Source organism: Hevea brasiliensis, chromosome 7, assembly GCF_030052815.1.
Source record: "Hevea brasiliensis isolate MT/VB/25A 57/8 chromosome 7, ASM3005281v1, whole genome shotgun sequence".
NCBI lineage: Eukaryota > Viridiplantae > Streptophyta > Magnoliopsida > Malpighiales > Euphorbiaceae > Hevea > Hevea brasiliensis.
In genome coordinates, this window is record NC_079499.1 from 3,395,523 (window position 1) to 3,413,474 (window position 17,952).

General features: G+C 27.9%; 2 protein-coding genes across 3 annotated transcripts; both read left to right on the forward strand.

Annotated features, from left to right (window-relative positions):
- The first annotated feature begins 4,300 nt into the window (after positions 1-4,300).
- On the forward strand, positions 4,301-7,020 carry LOC110639027 (uncharacterized protein At4g28440). Of its 2 annotated transcripts, none has more exons than XM_021789792.2 (3): positions 4,301-4,464; positions 5,272-5,505; positions 6,423-7,020. In XM_021789792.2, exons 2-3 carry the CDS (start codon positions 5,283-5,285, stop codon positions 6,611-6,613), a joined length of 414 nt encoding a protein of 137 aa, XP_021645484.2. In that variant the 5' UTR covers positions 4,301-4,464; positions 5,272-5,282; the 3' UTR covers positions 6,614-7,020. The 2 variants fall into 2 exon arrangements, with proteins under 2 accessions (XP_021645484.2, XP_058005721.1); XM_058149738.1 differs by having other exon boundaries at positions 4,451-4,475.
- Positions 7,021-10,741: 3,721 nt separating this feature from the next.
- Positions 10,742-17,178, forward strand: LOC131181624 (polygalacturonase 1 beta-like protein 3). Its single transcript, XM_058150482.1, has 3 exons — positions 10,742-10,857; positions 10,965-11,079; positions 15,560-17,178. The coding sequence occupies exons 1-3, from the start codon at positions 10,768-10,770 to the stop codon at positions 17,176-17,178; spliced, it is 1,824 nt and encodes a 607-aa protein (XP_058006465.1). The 5' UTR covers positions 10,742-10,767.
- Positions 17,179-17,952: the final 774 nt, after the last annotated feature.

The following is a 17,952-nucleotide window of genomic DNA, read 5'->3' on the forward strand; positions in this document are numbered from 1 at the left end:
AAATTAAAATTTTCTCTTTTGATCATATATATAAAAATTAAAGATTATATCTACATATGAAAATTTTATTTATTTTTGACTTCTAAAGTATTTATTTTTAGTAAAATATTATTTTATAAATTATAAAATTTTATTTTTTAAGAAAAATAAACTTATATAAGTTCTTTTAAGAAATAAATCTCATAACATTTATATTTCTAATAATCAATTAATAAGTATTTATGATTAAATTTCATAATAATTATTTTAATTATCAAAACTAAATGATAGCCATTGAAGTCTCTTCCTTCTATGCCAAAACTGCCAATCAGCAGAAGATTGATCAAAATACAGTTCATATAAAGCCATTGAAGTGATTCCAAGTGATAGCTGAGGGCGTAAGGTAATTATCAATCCCCCTAGCTTAAAACTTGAATTAATATACGAGTCAACCGAGATAGATTAAACATCCATATCTTAATCCTTGTTTATTCATTTATATATGGATTTTGTGTATGCCAATTGCAGAGTGATGCTTTGAGGGTCTTTGCTAATGATACAAAGAATATAAACTATGGTTAAGTAATCCATATTTCTTTGAAGAATATATATATATATATATATATATATATATACATATTTAGTAATTGAAAGGAATGAGTCAAGTGGTGCTAAAGTTGGAAAACTATGAGCATGAATGTAAGGTGTATATGAATTATAAATTATTGGACTATGAATACAAAATGTAAGTGAATCACACATCTGTTGGGTAATAATGTTTTATTCAAAAATTCCTAAATTTACAGTCACATTGAAACCTATTTAAGTTTGCAACTTAATTGAATCAAATATATAATAACATTATAACACAAACATATATCATCACAAATGGGTTTATTTAACATGAAGTCATTTTTGTTGGGCTTTGTTCTGATTAATCTGATTGTGCTCAATCATCATCAGGTGGAGGCAATCAAGTACCTGGATCCAGGAGTCATCGACCCTTGTATTGCATCCGGAAATAAACTTCCAGGATGTCAACCTAATAAAGAACAGCCTCGTCAACAAGCTAATACTTACAATCGTGGATGTTCATCCATCCATCGATGCCGCAGTGATTGATTAATTCAAATGGACAACCGAAAAATGGTTAATAGTCCTGTAATTATGTATTTTATTGTTGCTATATTTTGTCAGGATTCATCATGACATTCTTATTTTAATGTTTTGCAATTTCATTTATTCAGTCTTTTAATTTCATCCTTAGTGTACACATAAATAATTATATTATGATAATTAATTATTTAATAATAACAAATCTCATATATCTTTTTTTATTTTATGTGATTTTTGCCGCTTATATTGTATTGTGATTATTTTATTATTATGTAATTTTTAAATTATTTATTGTGTTAAATATTTTTTATATAAAATTTTAATTAAAAATAAATATAAAATATATTTTATATTATAAATAAAAATATTTAAATATAAAATTTAAATTAGCGAACTATTTTACCAATCAAATAAAATTTTAGATATCATATTATAATTTATCGTTATTTTTTTAAATTCAATTTAATTTATTTAATTATAATTGTGATAATTAATTAAGTTTTGATAGTAAGACACATAAATTTTTTTTTATTATGATTATGAAAGGCTTTTTTATTTTTTTCAAGAAGCCCTTTGTATTTTATTGTTAATGAATTATATGTTACTATTCATCAATGACATTCTCTCCTCTTTTCTTTATATATATATATATGATGTTTTATATAAATAGGAAAAATTTAAGAATTATGTGGAATTACTTATTATAAAATTGTGAATATATTTGATAATATATATTAAGAGAACTAGGATAAGTTATTAAAATAATAATTAAATTTAAATAAAGTGATTTTCATATATGTTTTATCCATTTTTCATTTATATTTTAAATAATATAACCAATTAAATTTAGTCATTCATTATTTTAGGTCAACCCAAGGTTTCAACTTTCAATGTTGATATATTATATAGATTATAAATTAATTTTAATTTTTTATTTTTCATATATTATTTTCTTGTCTTAATTAATAACTTATTATAAAATCTTATATTTGATTAAAGTTAAGTATAAGTAGAATTAAGAATTTTAAATTTATATAAATATTAAAATTAATTAAAATAATAAAAATATAGTTATAATTAATTTAAAAAAAATAATATTTTTGGCAAAATCAATATATCTCCTTCCCATATTTATATATAATATAAATTATGTGAAAAAATGAGAAACCTATTTTTGGATGAAGACAATAATTTAAATCTTAAACTTTAATTGAAAAATCTATTATATTTATGTATGTTATTTGAATTCATTAAATTCTTCACCTTTAATGTATGTCAAAATTATATTATTTCAAAATTATGAAAATAAAATTTCTCAAATGAAGTAGGTGGAGACTATTCTTATTATGACAAAATAATAATTTTTAAACATTACTAAACACGTGAAAAAGAAATAATATTTTTTAAATCTCCAAATTATAAAATAAAATAAATTAAGTTTATTGCTAAAATTAATTGAAATCATTAAAATTGAAAATCTAATAAATCATAAAAATTAAAATGATTGAAATAATTTCAATTTAAATATATATATATATATATATATATATATATATATATATATATATATATATATTAATTAGATTTGATTAGTGTAACGTTGTTATAATGAAATCATTAATTTTCTATGAGGGATGTCAAAGTAAAGATAATTTCTTATAACTATGATATTTTTTTATTTTTCATTTCTAATTAACTATTTTAATTAAAAATTTTTTAATGAATTTCAATAATTTTTTAAGTATTACTATGAATTGGTATTGGAGTAATTATTGCTATTAAAAATTTATATTGTAATATTAAAAAAAATTATAATATAATTTTTGGCATTTGTCAAAATAATAATCTAAATTTTTCTTATTTGAGTTACTAAAATATTCTAAATTTTATTTTTTTATTAGCTCAATTAATAATATATTGATTTTGACAAAATAGAATTAAGAAAATTTTAGATATAGATTATTTTTAGTCATTATTTACAAAATTTATATTTTTTAGTCGGATTAAGTAATTATTTAATAAAAAATTATAAAAATTAAAATAAAATTTATGACTTATATAATATTATTTTTATTAATAAAAAAATTACAATCAAAAAATAAAAAATCTATTTACATAAAAATTATTAGTGATGTGTTAAAATAATTAATTTAGATTTATTAAATATAAGCTATATACTAACTTATTTATACTCTCTCTAACTTTTTGATAAGAATTTTATTATATTAAATTATTTTATCATTAATACTTGCATGATCATTTTTTTAATTATTTTATTATTTTTTATAATATAAATTTATCGGAAGTAATAATTATAAATTATCAAAATCACAAATTTTATATTATAAATATCTAATTAATTTATCATATATATATAATATATTCATTTTATTCACCTATATATTAAAAACAACTTATTAATTTATTAAATAAATTACTTTATAAGATATTAGAGCAAATTAATTATTATCTATAATGCCTATAATATATATATATATATATATATATATATATATATATATATATATATATATAAAAGTGAGAAGGAGAATAATGAAATTGTCAAAAATACTTTTAATTTTTAAATTTATTTATAATTATATTTTTTTATTATTTAAAAAATATATTTTAAGTAAAATAAGAATTAAAAATTATTGATTATAAAATTCTTATTGTATTAGGTTTCTAAATAAATTATTATAACATTTATTAAAAATAATTAAAAAAAAAAACTAAAGTAGAAGGGATGATGAAAAAATGTTAAATTCAATTATAATTTTTAATCTTATCTTTTTTAATAATTTTTTATGGAAGATATGTTAATTAATTTGAATTTTTAATTTTATTTAATTTTTTATTAATAATCTAATTATTTTTTATATTAATCTAATAATTTAATTATATTCTATAAATATAATTAACATATTTATAATATTAGTATATCAATTTTCTATTAAATTAATACTTTTAAATTTTATTTAATTAAAATTTATATTAATTAATTAATATTTTTACAATAATTAAATAAAATAATTATATTAAATAAAATATTTTTATCCATTTAAAAGTTGACCCTTATCCATATAACCGAGAGAAAATCTCCACTAATCTAGAGGAGGATAAACCCATATGAGCTTGAAGAACAAGAGTAAAAGAAAAACCAAACAACGATCCTTCTTCCAAGGGGAAGTCACGTGGAGTTAGATCACTCGTTGCCCCCAATTAAAGATCAAACGGTCCCTATTCAGTCTCTACTTAAAGCAGTTCACTTCTAGTTCTGGAGCCGACCTGACGTGACGGCCACTTTTCTTCTCTCTCAATCAGATCTCTTATCTCCCATCCTCTTCAATTCCAATCTGCTTCCAAGAGGTGATCCCAAGGCCTGACTTCCTCTTCTTCATTCTCCTGTCGCTTAATTATTTGTTGATTTATCGAGATTTTATTTATAGTTATTATTGATTAGTTTCTTAACCCTAACTAGTTCAAATGTAGAGTTTTACTCTGTGATGTTGCTTTGTTCTGGTCGTAGATGCGTTATTGTCCTTGTTGATCTGTTTCCTGAGTTATGAAATTTGGGGTTTATTTTGTTACAGAGATAAATGGCGATGGTTTACCATGCAAATTTGTATTATTGGAGTGAAATTTGTGAATTATATGTTTTTCTGCTTTTATTTTTTGATCCCAAATACATTTATGTTTGTTTTACTCTTTAGATGATCATTTATCCTGGTTCGATGGCTAGATATTAGTATTTGCTATGCATTTTGGTTTCAATCGCCTTCAAGGGGGTGGGTTGCTTGTGATGTATTTTGGGTGTGAACTATTCATTGCAAATGTTAGCCTTATGATTTTACTGTGTTATAGTTTTTGAGCTGAGTTGGTTTCCATTGACCACTGTTTGTTGCGGAAGGTTCAGTAATTTGATAAGTGTAACATTGCTGGAGACGAATTGGTTTCTTATAGATTTAGTCCGCTTGGACTAGCATACTTGATTGCCAACCAAATAATTTCTTCTCTATTTTTTTGAGAGGTTCAATTTTTGTTTTGCTGGATGAATTCTTAACATTTCTCTCATTCTTTGTTGTGCATCCTGCTATTTTTTATGGACTTGGGGGAATTTATACTTTAATCTCCCACTTTGTTAAGTTAATCATTTTGTTTCTCTTGCTTCTATAGGTTTTGTCAAAATGGCTGAGTCAAAAACAGGATTGCGGAAGCCTGTATTCACCAAGATTGACCAGCTCCGCCCAGGAACTAGTGGACATACTCTCACTGTGAAGGTTGTTAGTACAAAGATGGTCTTGCAGAAGGGTCGTCCTGATGGTCCTCAAGTACGCCAGATGCGTATTGCGGAATGTTTGGTAGGAGATGAAACAGGAATGATTATCTTTACCGCTAGAAATGATCAAGGTATTTTCTTTTTTTTTTTTTTTTCTTTGAGTCTCTATTGAGGTTTGTGTACGTTAAGTAATGAAATGTTATGTGAATGGCAATTATGATATTTAGCATATTGGTCTTGGCTCTCTCCAACAAGTATGTGTGCTTTTAGTTCTTTGATTGGTGGTGGTGGTTAGGCCATCACTCATTGCATTTTTATCTATGAACATTTAAATATAAATTTGTTTGAAAGGCTTCTTGTAGTTTTGGTTACATTATGGCATTGCAATTGGCATAAGCTCAAGCTTTTTTCAGCAAGTTTCTATTTTCCCCCTCAGTCAGAGTGATTTGCCCTCATGGGACTACCACTACTAGAATGCTGTAATAAAACTAAGTTGTAGTTGGTACTCGTAGATGGTTCATACACAATATGTTTTAATAATTTTTTGTACTGGGATAAAATTTTACCTGATATCAAATGGACAAAACACTAGGATGTTAATGCTTTTTGATAAAATGAAGTGTAATAGGAAGAAATTCTTGAATGGTTTATATTCTCGGAATCTGTGTATATGGATTGATTGGGAGCAAGAATAGTCATAGACTCATTGCTACTGATGTTGGAGTTTCATTGGTTGTAATCTTTCTGGAATTGTTGATATGGCTGCTTGAATTGATTTGATGTGCCTAAAATACTGGAATTGATGCTTGGAGGAGTTTTTTCATCTTATTGGCAGGCATAAAAAGTCCTATTTTTGTAATGAATGTTGAAAGGGAAATGAAAATATAACATCTACATGTGCAAGTGCAACAGTCCAAGCATGAGTAATGTTATTATTTGCATCTTGACATCTTGAAAAGTGAATTATCCTCCGTAAGTTATGTAGTTGTTTTAAGATTTCCCTAGTTTAGAGGGGTTTCTTAACATTTTTATTCTTTATCCTTATTAGTGGACTTGATGAAAGAGGGAAGTACTGTAACCCTTCGCAATGCAAAGATTGACATGTTTAAAGGATCAATGAGACTTGCTGTGGACAAGTGGGGACGTGTTGAAGTAACTGAACCTGCCAGTTTCACTGTGAAGGAGGATAACAACCTATCACTGATTGAATATGAACTCGTGAATGTTGTTGAAGATTGACTTCTCTGTGCAGTGTTGCCCGCTTACTAGATGGTGATCTGAGAATAAAAACAACTCCAACAAAGCAAATTACTGTTACTGGGCATGTGTTGTCCAAAAATGCCTATGAAAAGTTCACTTTTAGAAAGAAGAAATCTGCAAGCTTGCGTACTAGTTGCTTTTACCTTGTGGCCGATCCAGCACAACCCTTTGATTGGGCTTCCAAACAGATGGTCAAGGCTGTAAAAATCGATAAGTTAAAGCAGCTGCCTTTGGAAACTTGGTTTGGTTTGCTTGCTACCTATCTATATTTTTGGACAGTAACTGAACTAGCACTATGTGATCACAGATATAAATTTCTACCAAGTCTATGTTGCTGTACTCTGTTATTATGGTTCATGCTTAATGTTTTTACATAATTACCATCATTAGATCTTATTTTTATGCCTTAATTTTAAGAATTTGATAGATGGTATACAATTTTTTATTGTTGTCCAATAGTGAAAATTGAGTTGATGAAACAAGCATAAAACAACTATCTGTGGTCTTGACTTGTAGCAACCTGTTTTTTGAACTATTGGACAACAACAATAATATGACAGGTCCAGATTTCCAACTATACTCTTGTTTATTGTAGGAAAAGAGGAAAACCCAGTTAAGTTCTCTCTTGGTTGCATATGCTTGGCATGCTTTGTTTGCCTGGCTGTGGATGATTTGTTTGACTTCCAAACAGTAATCAAATTTCTGTAGGGCAGGATGGTTTTTAATTCTAGTCTTTATGGTGAAAAGCTAACACTCAATTCTGTTACAAATTGCAATATTTATGCCAATTCGCTGTTTTGTTATCTATATAACGAGGCCATTCTAGCATTTTTCCCCCTCTTTGTTGCTGTCCTCCATTTTTACTTTTGCCCAGCTGCCCTGCCTCCTCTATCTCTGTCTCTTTCTTAATGGAAAGCTTAGGAAACCAAGTTTAACTCTAGCCGATGGCACTAGTGTCTGTTGGTGGTGGGGTTTGATTAAGGTTTAAACTAAAAACAAATAGCTGATTTAATGTGTTGTCCTCTGCAAGCTTCGCTCATGGTATATAGCTGTAGAATTTTACTTGCTTTTGCTGAGTTAGTAACATTTTTTAAAGAAATAATTATGTCTAAGAATAGTGTTTGACTTTAGGTATGATTAGGTTGATTGATTTTTCTCTGCTCTCACAATCACTCTTTCAATTCCTGATTATCAGCTATATCGTAATTATAATTATATATTTTTAACAGGAAATTAGAGAAATGAAGCATTTCTCATTCTAAAATGTCCAGAGTAAGCCTTCAGTTGTCTCCAATTACATGGATTTAAAGGCCTTCAGTTGTCTCCAATTACATGGATTTAAAGCATCACTTTGGTGTGGTCTCTAATATTAGTTTAGATTTGTTGATAACCAATCTAAAAGAATTTTGAAAGAAACGATCCCGCATGTGAATATGTGATAGTATTTGAGGTTAATTAAGCACCTCGATAATTTATAATCATTATTAATGTAGATAATCCAAGTGTTAATAATTAATTAAAGGAGGACGTCAGCAGCTTCAAATGTGGAAAACATGTAGAAAATATTAATTAATATATTACCTTATCAGTCGAATAATGCTTTAATTACCCTGCAAATTAGTTTTCCTACATATTTAATTTGTATTTATAGATTGATCACATGAAAAACCGTGTGTTTATCACGTGATCTATAGTACGAAATCTTGATTAAAAAGCGTACACACGTGAGATGGAGGTCCAGATTAAGTGTAACATGGATATTCTGACTAATCCTATTGAATTTTCATATTCGGCTGATCTGATAAAGAATGAAAGAAGTAAAATAAATAAATAAATAAAATACAAGTTCAAAGTTTAAGATTTAATTGGAATTAAATTATATATTATTAACTAAATATAAAATTTATATTATATAATTTTTAATTAATAAATGTTATATGGAGTTTGACTTGTAATTATAGTTATTAAATTTGACTCAAACTGAATTGATTAGTTAAATTGGTAAATTGATCTTTAAATTTATTTGAGTTTGTAATGGAATTAAATAAAAAAGTCACCTAATATGACAAAAAAGTCACCTAATATGACTTGATTGATTCAATTAGTCAATAAAATTAATTTTTTTAATATTAGTATGAAGAGAAAACTCAAAACCTCATTAAAAAAGTTTTTGAACTCAGTAATATATTTTCTATTTCAATATACTTATTTTTTTTATATATACCTAATATTTCATGAATATGAAAAATAAAATTATAAAATTTATAGAAATTTTTTATGTATTATATTATTTTATTTTTTTATAAAATTTCAAAATATTATTAAAATTTATGTAAATATAATTTAATAAATAATAAAATTTTATTTTAAATAATTAAATTTTAATTAATTATATTTATTTATATTAATTAACATTATATTTAATTAATTTATATATATTTAATTAATTTTTTAATAATCAATTAGTTGCTGATTAAACCATTAACCTTTCAATATTCTCTGTCGGGTTAACCTTCAAATCAAATTTAATAACACTGCTTTTAATCAATTATATATGCCTATACTTCAACTTCATATAAAGTTTCCATTTTTAAATTCTTATTTATAAATTAAAATTTTAAATTAGATAATATTTTAATATAATAATAAAAAAAATTTGGGAGGGTGAGCATATGTTCAAGCATCACGAGAACTGTTGAAAGATTCGTACAGAAGATTGGTAGATGTTAGAAAAATAATAAATCACAACTCAGAAGCAATGCATGCCACTCAAGCATGAGTGACCATAGTTCATGCTTACTATCAATGCTTTAAATTCTCTCGATCATCCAAGGCCAACTTGCCAAATTATAATCACCGACAACCACTTTAAGTTCTTGGAATTACTAATTTATGCATGCTTAATTCATCAACTTTCTTATTTAATACCTTGATTTTTTTAAAAAAGAAATCCTTTCGATGTGCAATAACAAGTTTATAAATTAATAATTAAAAATTAACATTTTACTACTAATAGATTCCCTTTTAAGCTTTTGAATTATTTATGATTCTACCACTAAATTTAAATTTCAACTTTATCACTATTATTTAAATTTGATTTAAAAAAATAAAATTATAATTTTAATCCTAATTTAATTAAAACATGAATTATAATTGCTTAGTTCAAATAGGCATATTTTTAAATATTAAAAATAACTTAATATTTTTAATAAAAATGAAATTTTGAAAAAAAAAAAGCAATAAATCAATTACATAAGTATTTATTGTATTTAGTAGAGATAAAGAGAAAAATTAGAAAAAAAATAGTTAATACTCATTGGTTTTTTAAGTGCAACAAATAGATAATTTTGGATAAAAAAACACTCAAATGCCACAAATAAAAATAAATGGAGAGACTAATTATTTTTTGAGAAAATATAGAGAGTGTTTAATTTAATTTATAAGTTTATCAAATTTACTCACAAGTAAAAAAAAGTTATAACTATATTAGTATTTAATTTAACTTATAAGTTAAAAAATAATTAAAATAAGTTAAATCATAAATAAAATATACTTAGAAAGTAATTGGTACGAAATTAATAAGCGGTAATCGTTATTCTTATAATTTTAACTCTCATTAATATTGTTTAAGTACTTTTCATCTTATTAATATTTATATCTTTTAAGAAGGTTGAATATTAAAGTTCTTGTTGAAGTTAATAATTACCTTTCTTCTTAAATATTATACTTACAAGGTAATATTTAATTCTTTATTTTTTAATCATCTATTAAACATACCCTTGCTTATAAGGGTGTGTAACTTTTTTGATCAAATAAAAGAATATATTAATTATCCTAATGATTTTTAAAAATATTAATATTGTTCTCCTTTTAATAGTCACAACATTTAATTATATATCCATTTTAATCATTTTAATAAATAGAGTTATTTTTAAACATGTTTTAACTAAATATTTATTTATTTAAAATTTAATTTTAAATAATTTACTTTCATATAGACTTCTTCACTCCTACATCAGAGAGAAATTTTTAGTTGAATTTGATTTAATATGATTATATAAGTATTTATTCTATCAGGAGAGAAATTTATCCCAACTTTGGTTTATCTATATATTCCAAATCAAACCCCCAATATGCATTCCCACTTCTCCAGAAAAATGGAAATTCAATTGCTGGTGTTTCTCCTCCTGTGCCTGTCTCTCTTCTTTCTTTCATCCTCCAATGTAAGGGAAATAATAATAATAATAATAATAATAATAATAATAATCTTTCCTATATCGAGTGTGTTCTCTGAAATTTGAATAGCTAATGATTTTTTCTTTCTTTCCAGGTGAATTTTGCCAGTGCTAAAGAGTCATCAGCCAGGGAGAACCCATTCACGCAAAAAGCATCTTTGATGCGATATTGGAGCAAGCAGATAAACAAGAAGTTGCCAGTTTCTCCATGTTGTGGCAGTGGGTGTAGAGTAGGCTTTGAGGCGTGATGAATCACTATCTTTAAGGTATTAATTGCCCCCACTAGATTGCTGCAAGGTTATGACAATATACCTCCAGGATACAACAAAGCCTGAAATCTGCAGACAGCAACTCCTGAAGATTTCTCTTAAGAACTCTTTATGTGAACTGAATTTAGAGAGACTAGAAGAAAAGAAGAAGAAGTAGAAGTAGTATATATATCTGGATTTAAAAACTCATCCATATTTATAAAGAATGAAAAGTCATGGCACCTTTACTAGATAGACACATCTGTTTATCTCCAATATATACAACTGTTTATGTAATAGACATGTCTGTTTATTAAAAGATACCTATACAAATAGTTGTGACTATTTATATAGACATATCTGTTTATTAACAGACACCTATATAAATAGTTATGACTTTTTGTATAGAATAGACATGTCTGTTTATTAACAGACACCTATACAAACAGTTGTGACTGTTTGTATAGAATTGACATGTCTGTTTATTAACAGACACATCCACTTGTTAATAAACACATCTGTTCGTAATTTATTTACGAAAATTACAATATGATAATTATTTTATTTCACACATATACTTATCAAGTGCCATAATAGAATAATATATATTGAATTATATATATATAATTCTATACATATTTCATTCTTGTCATTCCTTCACTTTCTTATATTTTAACAATATAGGAATTATTTCTCTCTATACTATCTAACATACAAGCTATTTATAACAATCCCCCACTTAGCTTGTATTGTTAGATCCTATTGTTTCATGCATAATGAAAAGTATCTTTCGATTTAAACTTTTCCTTAGTGTAAGTATTTCAAAGTTCTAAAGAAATCATGGTGGCCTTAGCTTAAACCTAGATTCCTATTAAATAGAACCAGAAATACTACACACATGAATCAATTAGTTCGACTTAAAAGTTCACAAAATTTTTAGCATGAATATGGCCTTGTGCTATCTCCTGTTTTCATGAACATTTACAAAAGTTTTTCTTACTTTTGTTGAAGCTGCACCACTTCCTATGTTCATATAGGTGAAGTTTCCTTTGTAATAATTTTAAACTTCATTAAGAGTATAAATACTCATCCTCATTCCATTAACTTAGTACACTAAGTACTTAATTACAATATTTACTAATGACTTGTTATTACCCTTTAAATTTTATTTAGTAATAATACTATAAAGTAGGGTTCCCATCAGTGGTAAATTTAATGGAATATTCTAAATCCTAATCAGCACATGTACTTATGATCATAACTCTCGAGAGCCATTTTATTAAAGGATTTGCTAGATTATTATAGGATTTAACATAACATGGTAATAACACCATTAGAGACTAATTGTCTTACATTTTCATGTCTTAAGCTTATATGTATATACTTTCAATTGTATATTTTACTATAAGCTTTAACCATCGTGATTTGACTATCACAATATAAAGAAATAGATAGCACAAGTTGTGGCCACAACTTAATATCTGATAACAAATTTCTCAGCCATTCTACTTCTTTACCAACATTCGCCAATTATAAATTCGGATTCTATCGTAGAATGAGTTATACAAGTTTGTTTCTTTAATGCCCAAGAAACAAAACCTCCACCTAAAGTGGACACCCAACCAAAGGTTGACTTATTATCCTTAGTACTACATATCCAATTGGCATTTATATAACCCTATGATCTCCACCATATTTGTTTCACTAGTCAACCATATAATCACATGTTTATAACATGACAGTCTAGATTTGTACCTTATTTGTAGAAATAAATTGCTCCATAACTTATTTAAAATGAGAGTATCCAACAATAAAGAACCAAGCTAAACTTGCACACACACACAAATGCATACTCATTTGTCCTTTTGTCACTTCTTATAAATGACTTGTAAGACTCTTATATTTACTACTCAAAATGTACCAACCTTTTGGCCAATTAGTTCATCTCTTCATGCATGTAACTATTTAGAAGAATTGCATCTTTTCATTTAGTTACATCTTTTGGCCAAGGGACACAACTCTTTGCATGGATACAACTCTTTATATGGTTTTAGCACATTTGGAAATTTATCACAGAATAATCTATAGTTTATAATTCTTTTTTTTTTTTAATATCCAAAAACCCTTGAAATTTCTTTCCAGTATTTCATACTAATATTACTAGTATAACTTGATAATTTAAATATTGCGAAAGCAATATCAGGTCTAGTGCAATACCTAGCATATATTAAGCTATCAATAGCATTAGTATACTCAATTTGAGTAATTATTCTACAAAAATTTATAGTCAATTTACAATAAATATCATATAGAGTATTCGCTTCCCTCAATATAATGAAATTAACAAAGAGTAAAACCCCCACTATGTTACAGCTAGGTAGTTTAGGCAGATCCCTCAAGGATAATAACCAAAATATAAATCTAGACAGTAATTTTAAAATTCTTTCAAGAATAAATTAAAGAATAAGAATATTGATTGTAGGTAAAAATGAAGAGAAGAGACAAAAAAGAAAAGTTAATAGATTTTTTTGTTCCAAACTGCTATTTATAAAGCATTTGCATCTCTTCAAACATATACAATAATTCACTTTGTATCTATTAGAATAGTTATATCTGTTCACTTACACCTTTTAGAATAGATACAACAGTTCACTTCGTATCTCTTATAACAATTACATCTATTCTCTTATACCTTTTACAACAGATACGATCGTTCACTTTGTATCTCTTAGAATAATTACATCTGTTCATTTATACCTTTTACAATAGATACAACTGTTCACTTTTGTATCTCTTAGTATAATTATATCTGTTCACTTATACCTCTTAGAACAGATACAACCATTCACTTATACCTTTTAAAACAAATATAATTATCGGTAATAAATAGTTCATTTTGATATCTTTTAATAAACAGACATAACTCTTTTGAAATGAGACAAATTTTTCTATCACTAATATTTTAACAATATCCCCACCTAGTTAGTGATAGACACAATCAATATGAATTAGGATTTATGCATATAAAAAGTGTTTTTCGACTTATGTACATAAATCTTATTATCTTCTTTAACACATTTACCATGAGCTTTAGCATCATAATATAACCTTACATTTCTTCTAATTATAAGCATGTCATCAACATAAAATAAATTATCACATAAAAAAAAAACTTTTAATATGTATGTATTTCTGAAGCTATTTAAGAGAGAAGTCGTATGTAGCATACAATAATTTCTTCCTATAATCATTCAAACTAGAAGTATGATGTGCTATTATTCCTCCTAATTGCAATGATTTAGGAACTACCACTTTCAAATCTTTAAACTTTGAAACAAAGATATGCAACTCATGGACTTATCCATAACAGGCATATTATCAAGTATTTAGAATTCAAAATATTTTATAATGAGAAATTTATCCATACCTTTTTTTTCTGTATTATATTCGAATTCTAACGAATTCCATATTTCCTTTGGAGACTTGATAGAGGTAAACAAATCTTATAGCCTATCTGATGAGTTATTGAGAATATGATCTCGGCATGGCAATTCATCTTCTTTTCTTGATCTGCTTTCACCTTCTCAGTGAACATAATTTTTTTCCTTAAAATAATCAAGTTTCATGAACTCTTGATTCATCACGGAGACAGCCTTAGACTCTATTGCGATTAATACCTTAAAATTGTTGTGGCAGTGGGTGTAGAGTAGGCTTTGAGGCGTGATGAATCACTATCTTTAAGGTATTAATTGCCCCCACTAGATTGCTGCAAGGTTATGACAATATACCTCCAGGATACAACAAAGCCTGAAATCTGCAGACAGCAACTCTTGAAGATTTCTCTTAAGAACTCTTTATGTGAACTGAATTTAGAGAGACTAGAAGAAAAGAAGAAGAAGTAGAAGTAGTATATATATCTGGATTTAAAAACTCATCCATATTTATAAAGAATGAAAAGTCATGGCACCTTTACTAGATAGACACATCTGTTTATCTCCAATATATACAACTGTTTATGTAATAGACATGTCTGTTTATTAAAAGATACCTATACAAATAGTTGTGACTATTTATATAGACATATCTGTTTATTAACAGACACCTATATAAATAGTTATGACTTTTTGTATAGAATAGACATGTCTGTTTATTAACAGACACCTATACAAACAGTTGTGACTGTTTGTATAGAATTGACATGTCTGTTTATTAACAGACACATCCACTTGTTAATAAACACATCTGTTCGTAATTTATTTACGAAAATTACAATATGATAATTATTTTATTTCACACATATACTTATCAAGTGCCATAATAGAATAATATATATTGAATTATATATATATAATTCTATACATATTTCATTCTTGTCATTCCTTCACTTTCTTATATTTTAACAATATAGGAATTATTTCTCTCTATACTATCTAACATACAAGCTATTTATAACACTCCATTCATCCTTTCCAAGGCGTCGCCTTTGAACGCTGTTAACTCAGCTACTTTTGTCAAACTTGCCGCTCAAAATGACCTCTCTTCCCACCTCTCCACCTTCTGTTCCTCTGCCAACCTCTTGTGCTTCCCCGACTTGTCATCCAATCTTGACAGTCAGACACATGTCCATGACAAAGACTCCAGCTTTGCCATCTATCGCAACCAGAACTTTACTAGTTACGGCACGAGTAGAGCCGATGGGTTCGAATCGTTTAAGAACTACTCAGAAGGCGACAATTTCGCAATCGATACCTTTCGCCGGTACAGCCGAAACTCTCAGGATCGCAGAGACGAGTTTTCACATTATGCTCACGGTGCAAACCTTGCTGATGACAACTTCAACACCTACGGCACCGGCGCTACCGGGGGCGAAGGTGATTTCAAGAAGTACAATGAGAATGTAAATTTCCAAAATCTCCGATTCAATTCGTATGCCAATGATGGTGAAAGCAGGGCTCACAGATTCTCGACTTACGTAGAGAATGCGAACTTGGGCGTTGAATGGTTCATTAGTTATGGGAAGAATGGGAATCGATCCCCGAACGAGTTCGTGGAATATGATCAGAGTACGAATCTGGCTGAATCTAATTTCACAAATTATGGTAATAACGAAAATGGAGGTAATGACACTTTTAAGTCTTATGGGTTTGAAGGGAATCAAGTTCCTAGCTCTTTCAAGAGTTATGGGGATGGAGGAAAAGGTGGTATAGAAAGCTTCACTGGTTACAGTGAGCGTTCCAGCGTCGGTACTGATGCGTTTAAATCTTATGCCAAGAATTCCAATGCAGAAAAGATCAATTTCACCAGTTATTTTGGGCAATCTTTTGCCTTCGGAGACAACTTCACCGGTTACGGTCAGGGAGCTGAGGGGAAGAGTACCGTTGGGTTCAGTACATATGGAGAGGGAGACGGATTAAGAAATTTCAAGGAATATGCTAAAGAGGGTGTCACTTTTGCCGAGTACAACGTCACTCGAGCATTACCAGCTGCCAGAGACAATCTGGTCAAGAAATGGGTAGAGCCAGGCAAATTCTTCAGGGAATCAATGTTGCAGAAAGGGACTGTGATGCCAATGCCTGATATTAGAGACAAAATGCCCAAAAGGTCATTTCTTCCTCGATCCATCACCTCAAAATTGCCATTCTCTACTTCCAAAATCTCCGAGCTCAAGGAAATATTCCATGCCAGTTATAGTTCTAGCATGGAGACCATACTTCTGGATGCTCTCAATGAATGCGAGAGAGCACCTAGCCGCGGAGAGACCAAACGCTGTGTGGGTTCTGCTGAAGATTTGATTGATTTCGCCACCTCTGTCCTAGGCCACAATACGGTGGTTCGCACGACTAAAAATGTAAATGGGTGGAAGCAGGACATCGAGATAGGAACGATGAAAGGGATCAATGGAGGCAAAGTGACAAAATCAGTCTCTTGCCACCAGAGTTTGTACCCATACCTGCTCTACTACTGTCACTCTGTTCCCAAAGTACGGGTCTACGAAGCGGATATCTTGGATCCACATACCAAGGACAAAATCAATCACGGTGTAGCCGTCTGTCACGTGTGAGGACTGAGGAGGGCCTACTGATATATACCACCATGTTCGTCTCTTCTTCCTTTCACTGTCATCCTTTCAAAAGCCCGTAGGCATGCATCAAGGACCCATTCTATTGGATGATAACCAAATAAATAAATAAATAAAAACCACAAAACAATGTTTTTGTCTTGCAGAAACATGCAGTAGATTAAAAACGTCCATATATACTTAAATGATCATGGAAGGTACAACATATTAGACAGTATTGCCATGGACATAGCATCTCATCTCTCTCAGCTCAAAGAGATAAATCAAACGATTTATTAAGAAATTAAGATGGTTTTAATTTATTATGAAAATTTTAGAAATATAATATATTTAATTACTTAGAAATTTATTAAGTGTTATCAAGAGTTTATTCTTAAAATATGCATATCTTCACCTTCGTTTCATTAATAGGAAGGCGTGTTCGACCCTTCATTATCATGATAATTATTAGATATTCCATAGCAAAAAGGTCCCACTTTATTGGACGACAACGGAAGTCACAAGAAAAGATGGGTAATAATTTGCCTAACCCAAAAAAAAAGAATCGTAAAATTTAATTGACGTCTATTATTACGAAGGGTAGACGTCACTTGTTTTTGTTGTGCTAAGCATCTTAATAAAATTGGGTAAATTTTGATAATTTTGATGATTATTTTTCAACTTATCTAATTGTAATATTATAATCTCTCAATTTAAAAATATAATATAAAATCTTATCAACTTTTAAATTATATACAGTAAAATCCTTCTAACTAG

Coding starts and splice junctions, on each gene's coding strand:
- LOC110639027 (XM_021789792.2), top strand. CDS start 5,283: ATGGCTGAGTCAAAAACAGGATTGCGGAAGCCTGTATTCACCAAGATT. Junction 5,506..6,422: donor TACCGCTAGAAATGATCAAG/GTATTTTCTTTT, acceptor TATCCTTATTAG/TGGACTTGATGAAAGAGGGA.
- LOC131181624 (XM_058150482.1), top strand. CDS start 10,768: ATGCATTCCCACTTCTCCAGAAAAATGGAAATTCAATTGCTGGTGTTT. Junction 10,858..10,964: donor TCTTTCTTTCATCCTCCAAT/GTAAGGGAAATA, acceptor CTTTCTTTCCAG/GTGAATTTTGCCAGTGCTAA. Junction 11,080..15,559: donor GAAGTTGCCAGTTTCTCCAT/GTTGTGGCAGTG, acceptor CTAACATACAAG/CTATTTATAACACTCCATTC.